The 20,204-nt window shown below is 39.3% G+C and overlaps 1 protein-coding gene across 1 annotated transcript in view; it reads left to right on the plus strand.

Annotated features, from left to right (window-relative positions):
• Positions 1–17,916, plus strand: part of LOC102222219 (kinesin-like protein KIF26B) — a 35,554-nt gene extending 17,638 nt beyond the window's left edge. The window contains exons 8-15 of the mRNA XM_023347278.1: positions 1,382–1,653; positions 2,670–2,847; positions 3,425–3,563; positions 4,088–4,244; positions 5,144–8,192; positions 11,261–11,430; positions 12,945–13,095; positions 15,153–17,916. Coding sequence (XP_023203046.1) covers positions 1,382–1,653; positions 2,670–2,847; positions 3,425–3,563; positions 4,088–4,244; positions 5,144–8,192; positions 11,261–11,430; positions 12,945–13,095; positions 15,153–15,352 — 4,316 coding nt within the window. The 3' untranslated portion in view covers positions 15,353–17,916. The remainder of the gene's footprint in view (positions 1–1,381; positions 1,654–2,669; positions 2,848–3,424; positions 3,564–4,087; positions 4,245–5,143; positions 8,193–11,260; positions 11,431–12,944; positions 13,096–15,152) is intronic.
• The last annotated feature ends 2,288 nt before the right edge of the window (positions 17,917–20,204 follow it).

Genomic DNA, 20,204 nt, shown 5'->3' on the forward strand with positions numbered 1-20,204 from the left:
CAGGGATTTAATAGATTTTTTTTTTTTTTTTTTACCACAGACACCAAGATGCGCACACATACACACACATGTGCGGTAAGGACAGGGTCTCCTTGTAACTGCTTTTTCACATGACGCCACTCTCCGTAAATCTGATTGAATTAGTCGGCTGATACGGAGTGCATGTGGCCCGCGGCCAGAGGGATATCAATCTCCTAAGCAGAATGCCATTCCCCCTGAATAACGGCGGGCAGCTCGGCCTTTAATTGGAGTAAACCAATTCTCTTATCCTCATTCAATTAGACTTTGGATAAGACAATAGAAGGTAAAGCCAGACCCATATCTCACAACGAATGTAGGGCAAAAGTGCAAAAGGAGAAGCAACATGTCATCTGTTTGGGGTTTTGTAGGAGGTTCTGGACTTTGGCAAATACACTGCTGTTAAAACGTATTTGAGCCACGCTTGGTTTTATTTCTTACATTTTTTTTGTCACACAAATATTTCTAATAAGCAAATAAATGGTAATATCTGACGAAGATAACCTGAGTGAATGTGAAATGTGGCTTTTAAAATAATTTATTTATTGATCCATACCAATTGCTCCCTAGGCCTGACAACTGGTTGTGTCACCTTTGGCAGCAAACAAGTGTTAATTAGCCGGATTTATGTCCAGACTTTGACAGGGCCCGCCTAAAAACCTTCTTTTTTCATTTAGTTTTGAACAGTTTGTGGCGCTACTGTCCTTTAACCACAGTTTTCAGACTGGAAAAGAGCTTAAAGAGAAGAAAGATATGCAGGAAATATGCTAACTTACCCAGGTCAGGAGTTGTTGCGAGATGCTCTAGAGCTACAAGTCTCCATCATTTTTTAAGCCATTTAGAGATGGACTTACACGTGCGCTTTTAATTATCAGCTCATTAGCAGACCTTCATAGAGCTTGACAGAGTAAGTAAACGAAGCCATTCAGTTCGTGCCATCCACACTTCCAAACATTGAGCAATTAAAGTTGCAGCAAGATGAAAGTTTAAGACATTTTATTCTCTCTGGATGCTGAGGCTTCCTCTGAGTCTAAAAACATGACTGTATGGTCAATTGGTCTTTCTAAATTCCCCTAGGGCATGAGTGTGTGTATATATAGTTGTGTCCTGTGACGGACTGGTGTCAACCTGTCCAGGGTTGATCAATGTCAGCTGGAGATACCATCTCCCGTGCAACCGTTTAGACATTGGATGGATGGAAAAAATATACAAAGCTCTAAAGATTAGAACATAAAGAACCTACGGGCAGAAAATGATTACTGACATTAAAATAGATGTGGCAATTCATCATATCAGGTGACATTTTCATGTTTTGGCATGACCCTTGCAAATACTCATCCGCCTGCTGTGTTGTTTTCCTCAGCGTCTTGGTCCAGTATGGTGGGAAGCGGCGACAACCTGCAGAAGCTCGGCCTGATTCCCTGTGCCATCTCCTGGCTGTACAGCGCCATCGAGCGGCGCAGGGAGAAGACTTGGACTGAGCTGACGGTCTCGGTGTCCGCCGTGGAGCTGTGCTGCGGCGAAGAGGACACCCTCAGAGACCTGCTGGGGGAGGTGGTCCCCTCGCCGAGCAGCGTGCAGGGCAGCCCGAAGGCCCATGTTAGAGTCACCGAGGACCCAGTCAATGGAATACAGGTATGAGGACGTTTTGTGATTTGTGAGGGAAAATAAGTCTTACAGGTTGAACAAAATCAGATTCAGTCGTTTAAAAAGCACGTTTTTTTTATACAAATTACTTCTTACAATCCAATCAATCTTAGTAAACAAGGTTAAATCCAGCCACCAGAGAGTCGTGAGGGTGTAGCTAACTGTTAATGCAATGGCTTCTTTTTGGCTCAGCTTTGTTGGCAATGCATCAAAGACTCCATTTAAAGAATTAGGATCCAACGGAGAGCTATTTTACAGTTCCTCTAACTGATTGAAATGAGTAGCTGTATCATGTAGGACTGTTTACATCATAATAAGATTTATTACCAAGCCAATAATGTCATTTTACTTTATTTATGCGAAACAAATTCATTTTGACAGAAACATTTGTTAGTTTGATTTTATATTTTTTACTTTCTCTACGTAATGAAATAAATATGTAATACAATTTGAGATTCATTTTGTCATGGTAATAAAAGTCTGGATGGGATATTAAATCTTAATTGCTACATTATCATCATCCAATATGGCTGCCTAATAGCAAGAAGACTCAGGGTTAAAACCTCAGTTTATGCCAAATGGATGCTTCGTCAATATCTGATTTTGTGATTAGATTTACTTTTTTTGTTTTAGTAACTGCGGTTTAGAGTTTTGCATCACTAAATTATTGGCTTTATTTGATAATTAGGTCATTGGTTTCCAGTAAATAGAACTTTAATTGTTAATTCACTTATCAGCAGCAGGTTGCTTTCCAAACTGAACAAGCTTGGTATGGAAAGAAATAAATGACGCAAAAATAAATAATGACGAAACAGCTAGCATAAGCAGCTAGCATCATCTGAACATTTAATTTAATTTGGTTCTGAACATTTCTGCCAGCTTCCAGATCAAAGCTTTACCAAGTCTGAGCACTGCCAATAGTAACATATGATAGCTACAATGCTAGCATGCGTCTAACACATGTGCAAGCTAAATACTAGCGCTATTTTCTGCTGTCTCTCTAGCTACGTAACCACAACCGTGTGAAGGCCCCCACGGCAGAGCGAGCGGCCTCTCTCCTGGACGCAGCCATTGCAGCGCGGCGACACACCGACTTTATTACATACCTGTGTCACAGCTCCATAATGTTCTTCACCCTTTACGTCCAGCCACCTCGCACTGAGAGCAGCACCACTGGAAAAGGTTTTCGTTGAAATTTCTTTCTTCCAGCTTTTTTTTCTGGTGAATTACAGTAGAGCCATCATGCTTATCTTATTATTCCAAAAATATATATACAGTGGGGTTGTTAAAGTAACAGTTTGGAAAAATGTGCAAATCTACAAATTTTCCATGGATAATTTTGAGTCATGTTCCACTGAAAAACCTGTGAATACTGAATGACCACTATATGTGTTTGCACTGTATTGCACTACTGATTTATAGATGCAAAATGTCAGAAGAGAAAATTCACAATTTAGTACTGTTGCTGTCTCTATTTCATAGGCACAGCAGTCAGATTAGATTTTGAGGTTAAGATTGGTATCGGAATTCCAAAATCGGGATTCCTTCCAGCTTATATTTCCAACTCGGAATCCAAAAATTCCTGACATTGTAATTAAAATTGGAAGGCAGCATGAACTGCTTTATGTATTTTCCAATATATTATTTTCCATGTTTAGTTTAAAACGTAGTACTTCCAATATTCAGTTATGTAATTTATAATGCTTTCATTTACGCATAATACCAAGCCTCTTTTTCTCTGTTTGATTTTCATTTCCAGGTTCACGGGGAACCACAAAGTTGACCATGATTGATGTCTGCAGTGGGATGAGGGGCGTGAGCAAAAACAAGCTTCCTCATTCTGACTTGGGCTCTATTGTCCTGGCTCTGTTAAGCGGAAATAAAACCATCCCCAGCAAGTAAGAGTTTATATGCACACTGACATTGGTGAAAACATTTGTAAAATATATGTTTCTAAAGTCAACTGTGTTACTGTCTAACTAACCTTTAGCAAAAAGTATGCCTGGGATATGTTCATATCCCAAAATGATCCACACCACTGGGAAATTTAGAGTTAAGTATTTTTTTTACTTCGCCAACATGTTTCTTTTCGCTAATACAATGAAATGCTACAGACTTGTTGGCTATGCTAGTGGCAATATCTCAAAGCAGATAATTTAATGAATACGGAATAGTTGTAAATTCCAAGGATGTCAAACAAAAGGGATGCAAGGTAAATAGAACCATGTATTTAGGGCAATGTTATTTTTTTTTGGGAAAAGCCTATGTCACTCCCAATCACAAAAACAAGCTCTTAATTGAATAAAATAACTTTAAATCCAAATCTACCAGTGATGTGGATAATTTCAGGTATATTCATACAACTGCAGTACAACTGGATGTCTGAAGTTATTGTGTGGCTATATGAACTGCATTTGCTCAGGTCCAGTAAGTTGGCGATGCTCCTTCGGGAATCCATGCCTTCAAACTGCCACATTGCTGTGATTGGTCAAGTTGCTGACTCATTGGCACATCTTCAAGAGTCCTTCGCTACCATTCAGCTGGCTTCTCGCATTCGCAGGACACAGAAGAAGACAAAGGTACAACACAATGCCTAATTACTCCCAGCTAATTGATCCAGTAAAAGTCTCAAATTGTCAGTCTTTGTGGTGGTTATATTAACAGTATGTGTGGATACAATGAAGTTTTACATCACCCCTTTGTAGAAATTAGTAGTTTAAATCTGAACAGGTTTAAAAGTTGACCTCAGTGACCTCAAAAGCACATCAGAAACATTGTACAGAATGGTGTTTTTGAATAGCCTTAAAAATATTTGGACTTTATCAAAATTAGGCAAACTGCGCCTAATTGTTGGGGTTGAGACACAAACCAACAAATTCTGCCAGTTCTGTTAATAGGAACGGGGAGCTTTCAATGCAGAATTGGAGCAGTGACATAATAGTCAGTGTCTCAATTGTATTTTATTACATAAAGTTTTTATATGTTTTGTCAGAAAAACAACATTTTCCTTTGTTTGGGGAAAATGTTGATTGCGCCTGGTCAAATTGCCCCTTCAGCAAATCATACCAATGATTCGCAATTTTATCTCGCTTCAATTTCATAAATAAACCATTTTATACCCCTGAACTTAAACTCTTTGTGCAAATTAACAAAATTAGACTATAGCAACCTCCTTTAAGTTGTTAATTGTCAAAGTGGAGATAAAACACCTCCCCATTTTGTCTTGAAAATCTCCTGTGGCAGATGATGCCATTTTGTTACCCAAATGTTGGGTGAGACAACCAAAGCTACTAAATGCATAAAATGGTGAAAAGCCAAAAATAAGCAGCAGCTATTTTCTGTTTCTCAGAAAAAGAACAGCATAAACTATGGATCACTTTAAGTTTTCGATCACCCTTAGCCATATTGTGTTATTATTGCGTCTATTGAACTGCACAGTCTGTTTGAACCAACAACATATTTTATCTATGTCTTACAGCAGTCGACATCATGTTCTCCTTGTGGACGGAGTTTGACCAAAGATAAAAAAGGTCCTCCTTCTTTGGCCCTGCGAGCATTCCACTCCACAGAAGAGGTAGACATGGACTTCCCATCTTTCCGACTACGTGGTGAGCTGTATCGCTCTAGCAGTGACCAGTCCTGTGACACCGTCATCCAGATAAATTCTGACGGCTCGGTCCACTCCAAGACGGCCCCACTGCTGGCACAACCCGAGTTTGTGCCGATCATACCTTCTTTGCATCCTAACAAGTCCGACTTGGATGACCCAGAATTCACAGCGCTTCTCCAGGAACTTCTGCTAATTCCTCAGTTGCATGGAGAAAAGAAGAGAGAGGAAACTGTACAGGGGAACATCGAAGGACTGAGAGCAGAAGGGAAACCACCGGAGAGAGATTGTCTTAAGTGCGACACTTTTGCTGAACTTCAAGAACGTCTGGGTTGTATCGATGGAAGTGAGGTAACAATGGAAATCCTCAAGTCCTCCTTGAAAGGTGCTACTCTTAAGAATATTTTAGCCAAAACACAACCCCAGAAAGAAGCATCCAAAGCCTCACATACATTGTTGAATGTGGGTAAAGGATGTACTCAGGCGTCTTTTGGGGAAAAGCAGACAGATGGTGCTGTCCCGACAGACAGTTTTCAGAGAGAGGATTCAGGTTTGTTTGACTGTGAGGAGTGCAGTGCAAACAGCTCCAGTGAAGAACTGATGAATCAAGCTCTGGGACTTAGCATGACATGCCCGTCTGAGCTTCCTAAAACAAGAGCAGTTAAGTCAGGTAACAATGTCCTATCCAAACGTCTTGAAGCAAATTCCCATAGAAAGGCTGCCACCAGTTTATCTGAACACCCACCATCGGAGAACCATGAAGCTGCAGACTGGTTCAAACCAGATAAACGTGCTTCACCCATCGGTAAAAGCTCTCCCATATCTCCTTCGTCCTCTTGCTCCTCTTCACACTCTATGGCTAAAAGTGTTGTGATCGGGGATCACAGTGCAAAGGACAGTAAGGAAATGAAGGCCACCATCACGGTGACAGTTCAACAGCCATTGGACAAAATGGGTCAAGACGAACTGGTCTTCTCTATGGTAGAGGAGGTGACCATCAGTGGAGCATACAACAGCGGGAACGCAGGTGGAAATATTATTTGTATCAGAGAGTCTGCACAGTCACAAGAACATGGTCAAACCTCTGCTAGCTCCCAACCTATCAGAATCATTGGCGACGTCAGTGACGACTGTTCAGCTTCAGCGCCCCCTGCTGATCAATCTGCAACGACAGAACAAAACAACGAAAAGCCTCGAAATCATTTCAAAAGAGAAATTAGGTTCTTGCCTTCGTTTATTAACCCTATGTTGATGAATATGGACTGTGATTTAGATGATGCTAAAGAAGAGAAAAGTGTTCCTGAAATCTCTAAAGATGTCAACTCAGCTTCTGAACTCAAAAGAAAAAACACCAGAAGTCCAGAGGACTATGTAGGAAAACAGACTCAAAGTTGTGCTTCTGACATTCATCTTCTTAAGAAGCCTGATAGGACAAGTAGTCTAACTTCCTTCAACCAACTGGTCTCAGAAGATAAGGATATCTGCAAAAAAGCTTTGGAGAACAAAATGTGTGAAAAGAGACTTGAAAGTACAGATAAAGGCCACCCTCGAGATTGCAAGCATGTTTATTCCACACACAGTCAGAAGGTCTCAGAGGGGGTAGACACTGCTTGCAGACAAGTTGGAAGCAACCACAGGAGAACTGGTTTTGCACCTGGTTGCTATGAAACCATACCCGTTTCCTTTGTGACAGGTAGCCTTCCGAGAGCCTGGCAAAATCCCAGCCACAGAGACAACCCCTCAAGGGGGGTGACATCATCTACTCCATGTAGCCCAGGGGAAACTCTGGAGAGAAGGCATGGCAGACAGCAGTCTGCTGAAAACCACAGCCTCCACACCTCCTCTCCACAAAAATACATCCCAGAGGTCAAACAAGATTCAGCGAGTGCCCTCAGTAAGGGAAATGAATCTCTTTTTACACCATGCCCCACAAGAAAACATGACAATTCAAGCAGCAGGCATAGGCCTCCTGCCGTTAACAGCAGTAGGCTTTTTAATACCAAACTGGAGCAGCTGGCTAGAAGGACTAATTCCCTTGGAAGAATCCCAAGAGACTTCCCAACCATGGAAAGAGGCAGGAGTAACACTTCTATGAGTTCCAAGGAAAGCTCCAAGGGAAGCAATCAAGCTAGTTGTAAAGGAAGTCATAAAGAAAACTACGAAGGAGATTGTACCTTTCCAAGGGCCAATAGGAGCCCTAGGAGAAATCCAAGTTCTGACCATAGTCATTACTTCTTTCACACAGAAAATCCTCCGTCTCAGTCTGCCAAGCATTCTCATTCCAAGCTTTCTGCCGTTGGAAAACTCAAGATCGCAACTCCCAAAGTTCGTCGGCAGTCTTCCCCCAGCATCAAGACTCTAAACATGTCCCACAAAAGTCTGCAACATTCCAGCCGCAGTGCCAGTCTGTCACCAGACAGTAAAATGGTTAGTTTTGAGCGAACGTCCTCGTTTTTTCCCTCTTCCCCTCCACGATCTCATCGTTCCATCAGTCGGACTCCAAGCCAGAGCTCCACATGCTCGTCTACAAAATCCGCCATTCAGGGAATCATCAACGGCCGGATCACGGACCTTCTCAGGGAAAGGTCCTCCAGTCCGTCCTCATGCGGACCGGACCAGATGTCCCCTCTTCCCTCGCCGTACAGCCAGGTGACTGCTCCTCGTACCCCGGACCATTTAAGCGGGCACGCAAGCGACACCACTAGTGTGTTGAGCGGAGATTTGCCACCAGCCATGGGAAAGACGTCCCTGCATTTTTCTAACCGGAGCAGCCTGGTTAGCAGCGGGTATGACAGCTTAGTAAGAGACAGCGAAGCCACAGGAAGCAGCACGTCAAACAGAGATTCTGTCAGCGACCGGAGTGGATCTCTGCTCAGCATGACGCGCAGCAGCCGATCATCACGGAGGAGAGGAAACGCAGGTAAGACCCCTGTACTAAAGGCTTTTTAAAACCCGACTGATGTTCTCTTTGGGAACCTATTTGTACTTTAAGGCCCTGACAACATTACTTCAAATATTTTGTTAGATGTTTCTGACTATCCAAACAGGCTGCCAAATTAAAATAAAAATACTGAAGTACCCATGTCTTACCAGTAGATAAATAAAATCAACATTGATGCTACGAAAATTTCAGAAAAACATTTTTGAGATGACTAAAGTAGTGCTAGACTTTAGACTGTTGCAGAATTATGGGTTGTGTTTTGTTTCACAGCATTTAAGAGTTATGTGCTGTGTTTAAAAATATTTAACATGGCAATGACGTTTTTGTTAAGGCAAAGAATGTATTTAAAAAGTTGAAGCGAAGATGAAATTTGACCATTTCCTCTCAGGAATCAACTTTTTCATCTTGTGTTTGAACTGAAATGGAATCGTAGTCAGGACAAAGAAAGACGGGTGTGGAAAAGGTACTAGAACTAGATTTCCTTTGTTGTTTTGAGATGACAAAAATCTGTAACAAGGACTGATATTTTCACTGTAGTTAATTTCAAAAATAGCTTTTTAAATATTACTTCATAATCATGAAGCTTGTGAAAACATGAACCGATGAATAGAAAAAAAAAACAAAAAAATGAAAAGGTTTATTTTTTTTCTCCCTTAAGTTTACAAACTAAATTATCTTTTTTTTTTTTTTTTTTTAATAAATGTGATTTATAAAAAGTACAAGCCACCACAAAATATTTCTACATGAATGGCAGTTCCACCCAGAACAGCTCTGGTTTATAATCTGGCTGCATAACATATTTATGTGACATTAATTAGACATGACACACAGCTGTAAAGGCCTAGTTTCTGAAAGGCCTCAATGTCTAATTGTGTATGACATGACATCATTAATATATGAAGCCGGTGATGGCCTTTACTAATGGAAGCATAAACGCAGAAACTTAAGTGTGTTTGGCTGGTAAAGTAAATTAGAAAGTTGGGTGTGTGCAGTTATGCTCAGACTTGCTGAAAGATATATAAGCTGGTAAAGATGATCTAGAGGAAAACAAAAGGACTAAAAGCTGTTTTTTTTCTTTTAGAAAAAAGTATGTATGATGAACATAAACATCGTACATACTGTACTTACAGCCTGTTATTCCACTTTCCCTCGCATTAATTCGCATTTCTTGAACCTGTCCACACTTTGACACATTTCAACCACAAAATTGATGGTATTTTATCAGGATTTCATGTGATAGACCAACATGAAGCCATATGTCATTCAGTAAGACTTTTACACATGGTTTTAAAAAGGAAATTGCTGATGGATTGGATGGAGTGTGACTGTGCATCAGTTTTCTTACAGATGATAGAGATTCTCAATTACATTTCTGTCTGAACTTTGACTAGGCCGTTCCATGTCACAGATATGCTTTGATTATTTTACTGCTCCCTTGTAGCTCTTTATATATATTCAAAGTTTTTGTCCTGCTGAGATGTGAATCTCTGGCCCTGACTGTTCTGTTATTTTTAAGTGGGAATGTTGGGGAATTGTTGATTTTGCATCTAAGGTTTATTATTATTATTATTATTATTATTATTATTATTATTATTATTATTATTATTATTATTATTATTATTATTATTATTATCTTCCTCTGACCAGATAACCTTGTTCCACACTTGCTGGTACGTCTACATGGCTTGTAGAAGATATTAGAAATCATATGAAAAATATTCTTTTAATAGTGACAAAACTAACAATTTAAAAAGTACTACCACTGAGAAGAAGAGTGGTCCAGTCAGAGTGATCAGAATCTGGTTATGCACAATATGCACAATAACTCATCTGGGCGCCACGCATGAGGGGCGCCAAAGCGGGAAAATGATTTCTAGTTGGGATTTTCTGTATTTAAAGGCTGTTTGTGCGTGTGTGAATGATGTGTTCAATAACAGAGGCGTGATTGTTTCATTTGAAACGTGTTGTCTGATGAGGGGCGGGCTCCTGTTATTTGCCTGCATACGCCTCAGAAAGTACATAGCTGCGCCCTTGTTTATAGCCCAATGTTGTGTGCACAAACAAGAAAGTTGTGTCTGGTTTCACATGTGTACAGAACACAGACGTTAAAGCTGCAATATGTAACTTTTATAAAAAAAAACACGTTTATACATATCTGCTAAATCTGTCACCATGACGTGACAGTTTGAGCTACCACTGCCATCTGAAGAAATGAACCGCTCCCAACCAAAAACGGCCAGTCAGATCCAGGGGGCGGGTCTGAGCGCTGTCAATCAACCTCCTGTTTGCTGCTAAATGTGCCGATGATGGAGAAACTACTCACCGTTCCAGGAAAACCTCTTTTCCGCTTTTATCAATGACCATGCTAGCTAGTCTTAGCATGCATTCGTGAGAGGCTGTGCTAGCTGCAGGGTAGCAGAGAGCAAAGGGGAGGGGGGGAGAAAGAGGGATGACCAGTGTCACATGGGGGATGATTGACAGCACTAAGACCCGCCTCCTGACTCTCATTGGTTGTTTCTAGTTAGCACTGGGAGAATGCAGAGGAGCTTGATTTTTTTATTTACTTATTTTTATTTCAGATTATCTGTTTCATATTACACTGTGACATAGTGACAGTTTTAGCAAATATGTAAAAAATATTTTTTAGAATAGTTACACACTACAGCTTTAAGAATCAATGAGGCCTTCACAAAAGAGCTGGATTTATACTGAGATTAAATTACACACAGATTGACTTTATTTACTTATTGTTAGACTTTTGAAGGCAACTGGCTGCACTGAATTTTACACGTTTAATTGAAAATGAGAATAAATACAAAAATGCCACATTTTTATTTGCAAAAGAAACATTAAAGCCATGAATACTTTTCCTTCCATTTCATAATTACACCCTACTTTGCAATGGTCTGTCACATAAGGTGGTAACAATCGTAAAACGAAGCGACTCAGTGGTAACTGTAATACGTATCAACAGTCACGACTGTGTGTGAAACGGAGGAGAACGTGGTGGTAAAGCAGCTCTTCACCACGCTTCTGCTCCCTCTCAGGTTCCTACCAGCGCCGTCCGTCCCACGACTCCGCCCTGCCCCTGAAACGGTCGGCTAGCGGTCTGGGCTCCCACTGGACGGAGCGGGAAATACCGGAGGCGTACGAGATCAAGGTTTATGAGATCGACAATGTGCACAGGATGCAGAAAAGAGCAGGTGCTGACAAACAGGTGCTGGTTTCATTTTCATTTTCAGTTTTTTTTTTTTTTCTTTTTTTAAATTTTTGCCTTTGGAGGTTAATGGCAACTAGCACGGAAGAATGTACTTTTTTCGTTCTTCCTTTATGTGTAAACGCATAAAGTAGCCATTTTGATAAATAATGCATATCAATTTTTTACACATTGGAAGAAAAAAAAAAAGAATCGACCTTGCCATAACACCAAATAAATGCCTAAAAATATAAGGAAAGTGGGTACAAACAAAGCCCCTAGTTGCTACTTGTTAGCGTGAATAAAATTTAAACAGATTGTTGCTGCGCTTGGTAAGGTGAGTCTGGATAAACAGCTAAAATGTGCCTGGAAGCAGGAAAGCGATGCATGCGGTGACGTTATGTCCCAGATGACGGCGGGTCAGGCCTCCTGAGACTCTGGCCTATCTCCGCCAGTCTCAGACACGGCCAACTTTAATACAATTTTAATGAGCACATGGGGGAAAGTGGGTCAGTGCCCCGCAACCGAGAGAACAAAGAGTCACTCTGGAAGCAAAGACAACTGTGCAGACTGCAGGTTATCCTTCATCAAGGAGAATCACTTAAATGTATAGTTTTACACACTGCTTCGCTGTCGCAGTTTGATACAAAAGACTTCGTACCTCGTGACCCTTTTTCACATTTTGTCTTGCAGCAGTCCCAAACTTCAACGTACGTTATTTCATGTGTTAGACCAACACAAAGTAGGGTATAATTGCGAAGGCAAAGGAAAAGAATGCATGGCTTTTAAAATGTTTCACAAGTGAAAATCTGAAAAGTGTGGCAGCTTTTGCAATCTGTTTTTGAATTGAACTGAATACTTTGTAGAATCACTCAGTGTCACATCTCTACCGCATTTCTACATCTAGAAAATAGCTGAAGCTGTTCAGATCAGATGGAAAGTCTTTGTGATAATCAAATTTGAAAGTATTGTCCAGGAGTCCATTCCTCTATTGTCTTCTGCTCATTCAAGATTTCCGTTGCCGGGGCAACAGGTTCAGTACAGGGATATCTGTAGTGTCTGCATTCAACATCTTTTTACGTTGATCAGTCCCTCCAGGATTTTACGATTGTTTTTGTGAGTTTTTGCGATCAAAACCACAGATTTTGTGGCGCTAATTTCGAAATATTTGCAAGGAATTTTGCGATATTGCGCTTGATGGAAAGTAGGACTTTTTGTCACTCGGTCTATAACCTGACATCAAGTAACACTGAGGCACCAGTATAAGAAACACTACCACCTGCAGGTGGGAGTTAGCATCGTCTAAACGTGATGTTTTTGAGATTAACACAATCCGACCGTACATTTTGGTCTTTTACCTCTGGGAGATAAAAACTCCCCAGAGGTTTTATCTGTTAACTCTACCTTCCTACATTCAAGACTCATTTGGAAAGACAGACCTAACATGGAAGTGCAATAAAAGTCCAACAGTGCAGGGCAGCGTTTGAGAAGAGAATGCAGTAGTGAAATGTGTTTGTATGGACTGGTGGTTTCAGGGCCGTGGATGCTTCAGCGCCAAGCTGAGGTTTTTGGAGCATCGTCAGCAGAGGATCTCAGAGGTCCGAGTCAAGTACAACAGACTGAGGAGAGAACTGGAGCACGCCAAACACAACCTCATGCTGGAACCCGCCAAGTGGAACCAAGAGTGTCAGTAAAAACTTCTCTGGTTTCTGTTCAGTTCCCAGAGTTATCAAGGAAGAGTATCTTTTGTGTTCTTGCATAGGTCTGTCACAATTGTTCTAGTAGTTATTGTTATAAATGATGATATTATTTTGATAATGGCGTCATAATGCAAGTTTGCACTCTTAAAGACCAATAAACTTTAATTTTGTAAAAGAAAAAAAACACAACACTGGAACTGAAGACATTTAAACAGTCATAATAAAACACAACAAACAAAAAGGAAATAAAAACTGGAGATGCACTGATTCAATATGAATATCTGTTCCCCTATTGAAAAAAATCATAGATCGAGCATCCATGAAGGCAGATCTGTTTAGTTAACTCTACATTTTGTGCTCTGAGCGAAGTCATGCTTAATTTATTTTACATTATATCTAGAATTCCTATTTGGACTTTCTGAACCATTTGAAAGGTTTGTTGAAAGGTTTACAGGCTTGACAAAGGTAGTCAAAATATTGTGTTTGTCATTTTCAGTTTCTTTATTTTACATTGGCTGGTCTACTCTAATTGCACAGACTGAACAAACTAAAGTTGTTTTTGCATGTTTGACCAAGCTCATGAAGCTATTGGTGTATTCCAATGTACTGTACTGGTGTAGAGTTGTCAAATTTGTAATTCAGTACTTTGAAGTCTGTATTTTTTTTTAAAAAAGGAAAGAAACATTTTAAGTCAATTCATTACTTATTTTCTATATTGGATCGGTATCGGCCGATATTAAACCTCAGATATCGGCATAGATATTAGAAATGAAAAAGGTGAATCGGTGCATTTCTAATAAAAACACACACATATATATATATATATATATATATAACAGGCTACAATGTCTCTGTAAAAAAAGCCCTTCAAAGAATATAAATAATTAGAATGGAAGTTATTGATCTTGTCTTAATTTATCGTGCGTTTAATTGATTAGTTGCTTATTACGACTTAAATGTGGCACGTGTATCAGCTGAACAACACAACCCTGTTCAACCGTTCAGAAAGCGTTTTTGACAGTTACATCAGTCGATGTGAATTATTTATTAAACACCACCAGGGGTGAATTGTTATGGAAGGAGAAAGCTGTCAATGAATCATGGGTGTTGATTCATTAAAAAATATTAAAGAGTCACTCACTTGCACTTTAAGTATTACTGAGCATTTTAACACAGACTCAGAAGAAATATGAAGGGCGGGCCAATTGTTGTTTTTTTTTTTTGCAAATATGAATTCAGAAATCACTAATTTCTTATAGAGATTAAGCATCAAACTTTTATATTTTATGCAATGGTTACATAAAATGAGCTGTAAGCAGCAGAAAAATGTGAAACTAGAGTAGTGGTGATAACTTATGTCATACAAAAAACAAAATGTGAACAATATGAAATAAGTTAGACAAAATTTTATTTGTTTTAAAAAAATCTATTTAAAAAAATAAGGTTGCTACAACACTAATTAGCCCGACTACGCAGAACAACTAAATTAATTTTTAAGTAAATGCTATGCAGAACTTTAAAGTCTCTTGAGTGGCACAGTTTACTTATGGTCTGCCTGTAAAATAAACAGACTTTTAATGATTTAACTGGTCAAGGGTAGAAGAAATTTGCTGTTCAAAGGCAGCACATGATCTTAAAAATATAAATGAATGAAGTTGACTAAGTGGGACATTTTTTTTCAGTTCAAGAAAAGGGAAAATAAATTATGAAATCACCCTGTAAATTGCTCTTCTGAGAGAAATGCCTGCAAAAGGTTGATAATGCAAATGTAGGACGGGAAAGGATTGTGATCGACAGCGCAAAGACCCGCCTCCTGGCTCTGATTGGTTGTTTCTAGTTAGCGCTGAGAGAAGGCAGAGAAGCTCAAATTCTTTTCACAGATTATCTATCTGCTACCATACCAGCTTCAACAAATATGTAAAAACAATATATTTTTTTATAAAAGTTATACACTACAGATTTGGAACGGCAGCACAAATACAGATACATCAGTAACTGCGGTCAGTGTCAGACGTTGAGTGTCACCTTGTTGTCCCTCTCCAGTCGACGTGTGGCAGACTTTCCAGGTGGACTCCCTGGAGCACCTGGAGGCCCTTGAGGAGGTCACGGCTCGGCTGGAAAGCAGGGTCAACCTCTGCAAGGCCAACACCATGATGGTCACCTGCTTCGATGCGTCCACCAGGAGGCGCCGCAAGAAGCGACGGCGAAAAGCGCAGCAGCAGAAAACCTTGAAGCAAGTCTAGCCTGAGAAGTTGGCTGATTTGTTCCTTTTTAAAATGTCCTTATACCTGAACGATTGAGACTGAGATTATTGATTTGATTGATTTCAAATAAATCTGATGGTTTTAAATTAGTCACAGCATGATGCGGAAGGAAATTTCCAGTCACCAGACTCACAGTTCCTTTAGAAGATTACAAGCACTTATCAAACACATTATACTTCTATTAATGTTGGCCTTTTAATAACTAATTTGAACTATTGTTTTGCACTGATATTTGGTCAAATATTCCTTAGGAAGTTTCAGACAGACTAAATATTTTAGTGACCACCTGCAAGGGTCAGGCATAATTCTTGCTGCATATTTGACCATTCTTATCAGAAATGATAGCCTCTTCTTTGACTGGTTTTGTCACTTGGCCGACGCAGTCTCAGTTCATGATGATACTCCTCGGCAGTTGCCCAGGGTGGTATTAGGAAGGGGAACACATGAGCCTTCGATAAAAAAAGAAACATTACTTTTGTTTTGTAGTTAAAGTTGCGTTTTGACTACATTTTCTATTATTTTTATGCTGAGACAGTCAATGGGGAATTGGCGATCCCATAAGTTGGGTAGTTGTTCTCCTTTATACAAGTAAGTATAGGGAGACTAGGTTACCTGCTCTGTGTGGGACTTCACTGCATGTATCCCTCTATGTTCAGCATCTTAGGGTGCATTCACACCAGTCGTGTTCAATCTGCTTTAGTTTGCTTGCCTAGAAAGCCAGTTGCTTTGGGTTTGTGTGAATGCTTAATCAAACTTTGATGTGGAGCAAAAAAGCTTAACTGTGGTCCGCCTCAGAAACTCCATCTCATTTCAGTTGAAGTGAACTCTTGTGCAGTTTGAATGCAAATGTGAATGTCAAGCAGACCATAGACTGCTCCAACTGCAGGAAGTGGACCATAGCGAAGGGCATTCTGGGTAAATGTAACCAAAACAAACGTGTGTATCCGGCGCTCGCGGGACAAATGGCTCATGGTCTTTTGCCAAAGACAAAAGAGAAATCCTACCACCACTAAACTCTGACGCCAATCTACTTTTGTTTACATTTCTGAGTTTTTTGTGTCGTTTCCTTCAGTAGTTCTAAGAAACTATTTTAACAAACACAACAAATTCTGACAAACTGTGGTCAAATATTCAGCCAGAATCGTGTTGGGATTTTGTCGGTACTTATAAAAAGCATGTGGTTCCTCTACATTTTAGTGAAGGGCCATTTACCCAGATATTAGTATATATAAGCCTGGAGGAATCAATCTGAACTTTGGGAAATAATGGAAAACTGAAACATTTTTTTAGAATTAAATTCATTGAGGTCATGTTATCAGCCCACCCTGGAAAACAACAGTACAAAAGAATCAGTAATGAATTATTAAAACATTAATTCCCTTGATGACTGCCTGTAAACTTCTGACTGGTGCTGCGGATAACACATTCTTCTACTGTCTCCTAAACAAAGACAGAACATGTCTTTTGTTCTGCTAGTATTTTGCAGAACTACTTTACTTCTGTAGCATAAATGTATGCTAGTTGTAGGAGCAGCAATAGCGCACATTTTAGCTACAGAAGTAGCTAGTAAATTCTAGTAGAGGAAGTTACAATTTACGAGTTAGAAATATGGTAGGTATGTTTGTAGCTAGCAAAGGTATGTTGCTAGCATAACGTTTTTGAGCCTTTCCTGTGCTGAATATTAAAAACGTCATCAGAAGACCAGAAACCAATGATTCAAAGTCAGCATTTGAGATGTTTTTTACTAAGTTGTCCTGTTTGGTTAAATGAACACCAAACAGGACACTAGTTGCTGCACAGGAAATCACAACCAAAAATAAAAACTGGCTTGTTTTTTTGTACATTAATATTTTGGACTCACTTTTTCTTTGATTAATTTGGTGAGAACCTTCACAGTAGGCTTGCACCTCCACCAAAAAAAAACAACCTTCAGCCATTTTGGACAAGTCAACTTGTCATTTTTGAGCGAGAGGATTCTTGATCGTAACTGTTATTTTTCTGTCTTTACGGGAATACTCTATCACCCTTGGTGCCATCTTGTATATACAGTAGACTTTTTTCGGTGCTGACACTGTATGAATTATGCCTCTTCTGATTTAAAGCTCATGCAAAGGACAACAAATGGTTTAACTAAGAATCCGAGACTGAGGACAACACTGACTTTGTCGGAGTTACTACCTACTGAAACATTAATGTGAATTATTTCTCTCCTTCCTGTGGTCTTGGATAGATAAACGGACACTTTAAATGCGTCGGTAAATAATTTCAAAACAGTGGATTCTACTTCCGGCTTGACAAGAAGAGAAAAAACTTCAGATGTCGCCACGCGCAAGGAGCTCTCAGCCAATCCCAGAGGAGGAACCGAAGCACTGCAATTGGTCAGAAATGCAGTAAAAAGGTGAAACACATGCGGCGTGTTTGATGTAAACCATATGAATCAGCATGTTGTTGGTAACTTTGAACTCATGACTACAGCTCGAATGATTCTTTAATTAGGGAAAAAAATAAAGTCATGACACTGTAGTCTCTGTTTCTATTGCGTGTTATCCTTCCCCCTCTTCTGTTTTTTGTGTTGTGATTAGAAAAGGAACGCTTCGTAACGGATGGATATTTATGCACTGTGTTTTTTGCAGAAGGAAAAAGCAGTAGTGAAGCAGAAATAATTAGATGAATTCCTGGCAGAGAGGGTTTTCCAGTCTGTAGATGGAGAAGAGGTAATGAGGCCAAGCAGAGTTCAGTCCTGAAGCAACCCAATTAGAAAGTCAGCAGAAAGGGGGAAAGAAAGCAGGAAAGTTGCACACACAAACACAGATATGTCTGCTTCTTTAACAGCGCCATTCTTCTTTTTCTGCTTCATTTATTTATTGTTTTGCTACGTCTGGGAAGAACAAAACAGATCATAGCTGTCTGTGTTGAGAACTGCATGTAGGAGACTCCGCCGGTTAACTGAACACATGAGGGTCCTGACTGAGTCGGGAAAAACGTGGACTCTGATTTAAGTGTTTCTAATAACAAAAAGAAAAAATAACCCATTGTTCCTTATTCTGTTTTGCTTTTTTTTGTGTCATAAATCATCCGAAAAATCACAAAAAAGTAAGATGAGTAAGCGCAACATGTAACTTTCATGAGATTATTTAATTTATTGAAGGGAGAAACACATCCAGACCATCATGGTCCTATGTCAAACTGTATTTAGATGCCTGCCACACCAGTGGACTCAAGAAATCACTTAAATAAGACACTATGAAGTAGGCTAAAAATTCTCCAAAAGTAACTAATTATGCTATATTCTATGGAAATTCAAGAACAGATGGAAAATAAAGCCATTGACGTTGAGTATTCAAAAAGTTGCAAAGTGATTTCTTTGAGTTTTTTATATAAGTGGAGAAACCACGAAACTGTAGAAAACCAAAATTACTCAAAGAGGGCATCAACAACTCATGTAAGAAGCTTAAACTTGTTGACAACACAAAGTGTTTTTCATTTTGCTTTTATTTAACCTTTTGTACTTTTGTTTCTGCTCTTTTCTGCTTTCTTTTCAGGATAACAAAAAAAGACCTTTCCTTCTTGTCTCATGCCGTTATTACCTCCAGATTGGCGATGCCCAATCTTTGCCCAAGATTGGCCATCGCAGTACAAATAATACATCTGTTCATCTACAGAGAACAGAGAGCTGCCGTAAACACCGTGTCTGCAGCCTGATCATCCAAGTAGATCTCAGAAGAGACCCGAATGGGAACCCGTGTACCTGAGAGGGAACACTGTATCGCCTGCAGTTTAAAACTGTAAAAACAGACAATAATTTTCAAGTATTACTGAATGGACTGAACGCTTTTGCCACAATAGCGAAGGTTTCTAACTTTTGAACATAAAAATGTGTTTGTTATTTGTTATGTGTTGAAATTGTGTAATTCGTCAGGGTTGAAGTACTTCCTGGTTTGCAGGCTCTGACAGCTGATTCTATTGTCGTCTGTTGCAGGGATAAAACTGGATCATTTCCGATTTAATGATTCAGCAAGCAGAAGGAGGGTCTGGAGTTAATTCATCCAGCTTTTTTTTTTTTATCTTTGGAAAATATTAACATGAACATCTGATTTTTATGTTTGCAAAATGTACCAACTGCACATTTCCTGTGTCCAAGCAGGTGAGCAGTATTTCCAAAGAGCTTATGTTTTATAAACAATAGTTAATATGGTGTTAAAAGAAGAGCATTGTTTTTTTCTGGTCACGAACTGCCACGAAGATTTTTACTTTTCGTGTTGAATGTCTGTTTTATCAGATATTCACCACCAGTGACAAAAATACAAATATTTTCACTTTTCTGCAAAATTCACCAACTGCACAATTCTTGTTAAGTAGTAAGTAGTTTAAGGTAAGTAGTATTTCAAAAGAGCAGAAGAAATCTTATGTTTTTTGAACAATAACAATATTTGTTGTCAATCTATTGCCAAGAGATGAGCGTGTTTTCTGGTAACCAAGTGCCAAGAAGTAAACATCTGATTTTTACTTTTGCTAAATTTACCAACTGTAAATTTCTTGTGTCTGAGCAGAGAAGCAGTATTTCAAAAGAGCTTATGTTTTATAAACAGTAATATTACTTGTTACTAATTTGGTGTTAAGAGACCAGTGTTTTTTTTTTTTCTGGTAACGAACTGCCACGAAGTATAAATCAGATTTTTACTTTTGTGTTGAATGTCTGTTTTAAAATACATTTACCACCAATGACCAAAAAAACCCCAGAACATTTTCAATTTTCTGAAAAATTCACCAACTGCACAATTCTTGTTAAGCAATGTAAGGTATGTAACATTTAAAAAGAGCAGAAGAAATC

The sequence above is a fragment of the Xiphophorus maculatus genome, chromosome 15, assembly GCF_002775205.1.
Source record: "Xiphophorus maculatus strain JP 163 A chromosome 15, X_maculatus-5.0-male, whole genome shotgun sequence".
Lineage (NCBI taxonomy): Eukaryota > Metazoa > Chordata > Actinopteri > Cyprinodontiformes > Poeciliidae > Xiphophorus > Xiphophorus maculatus.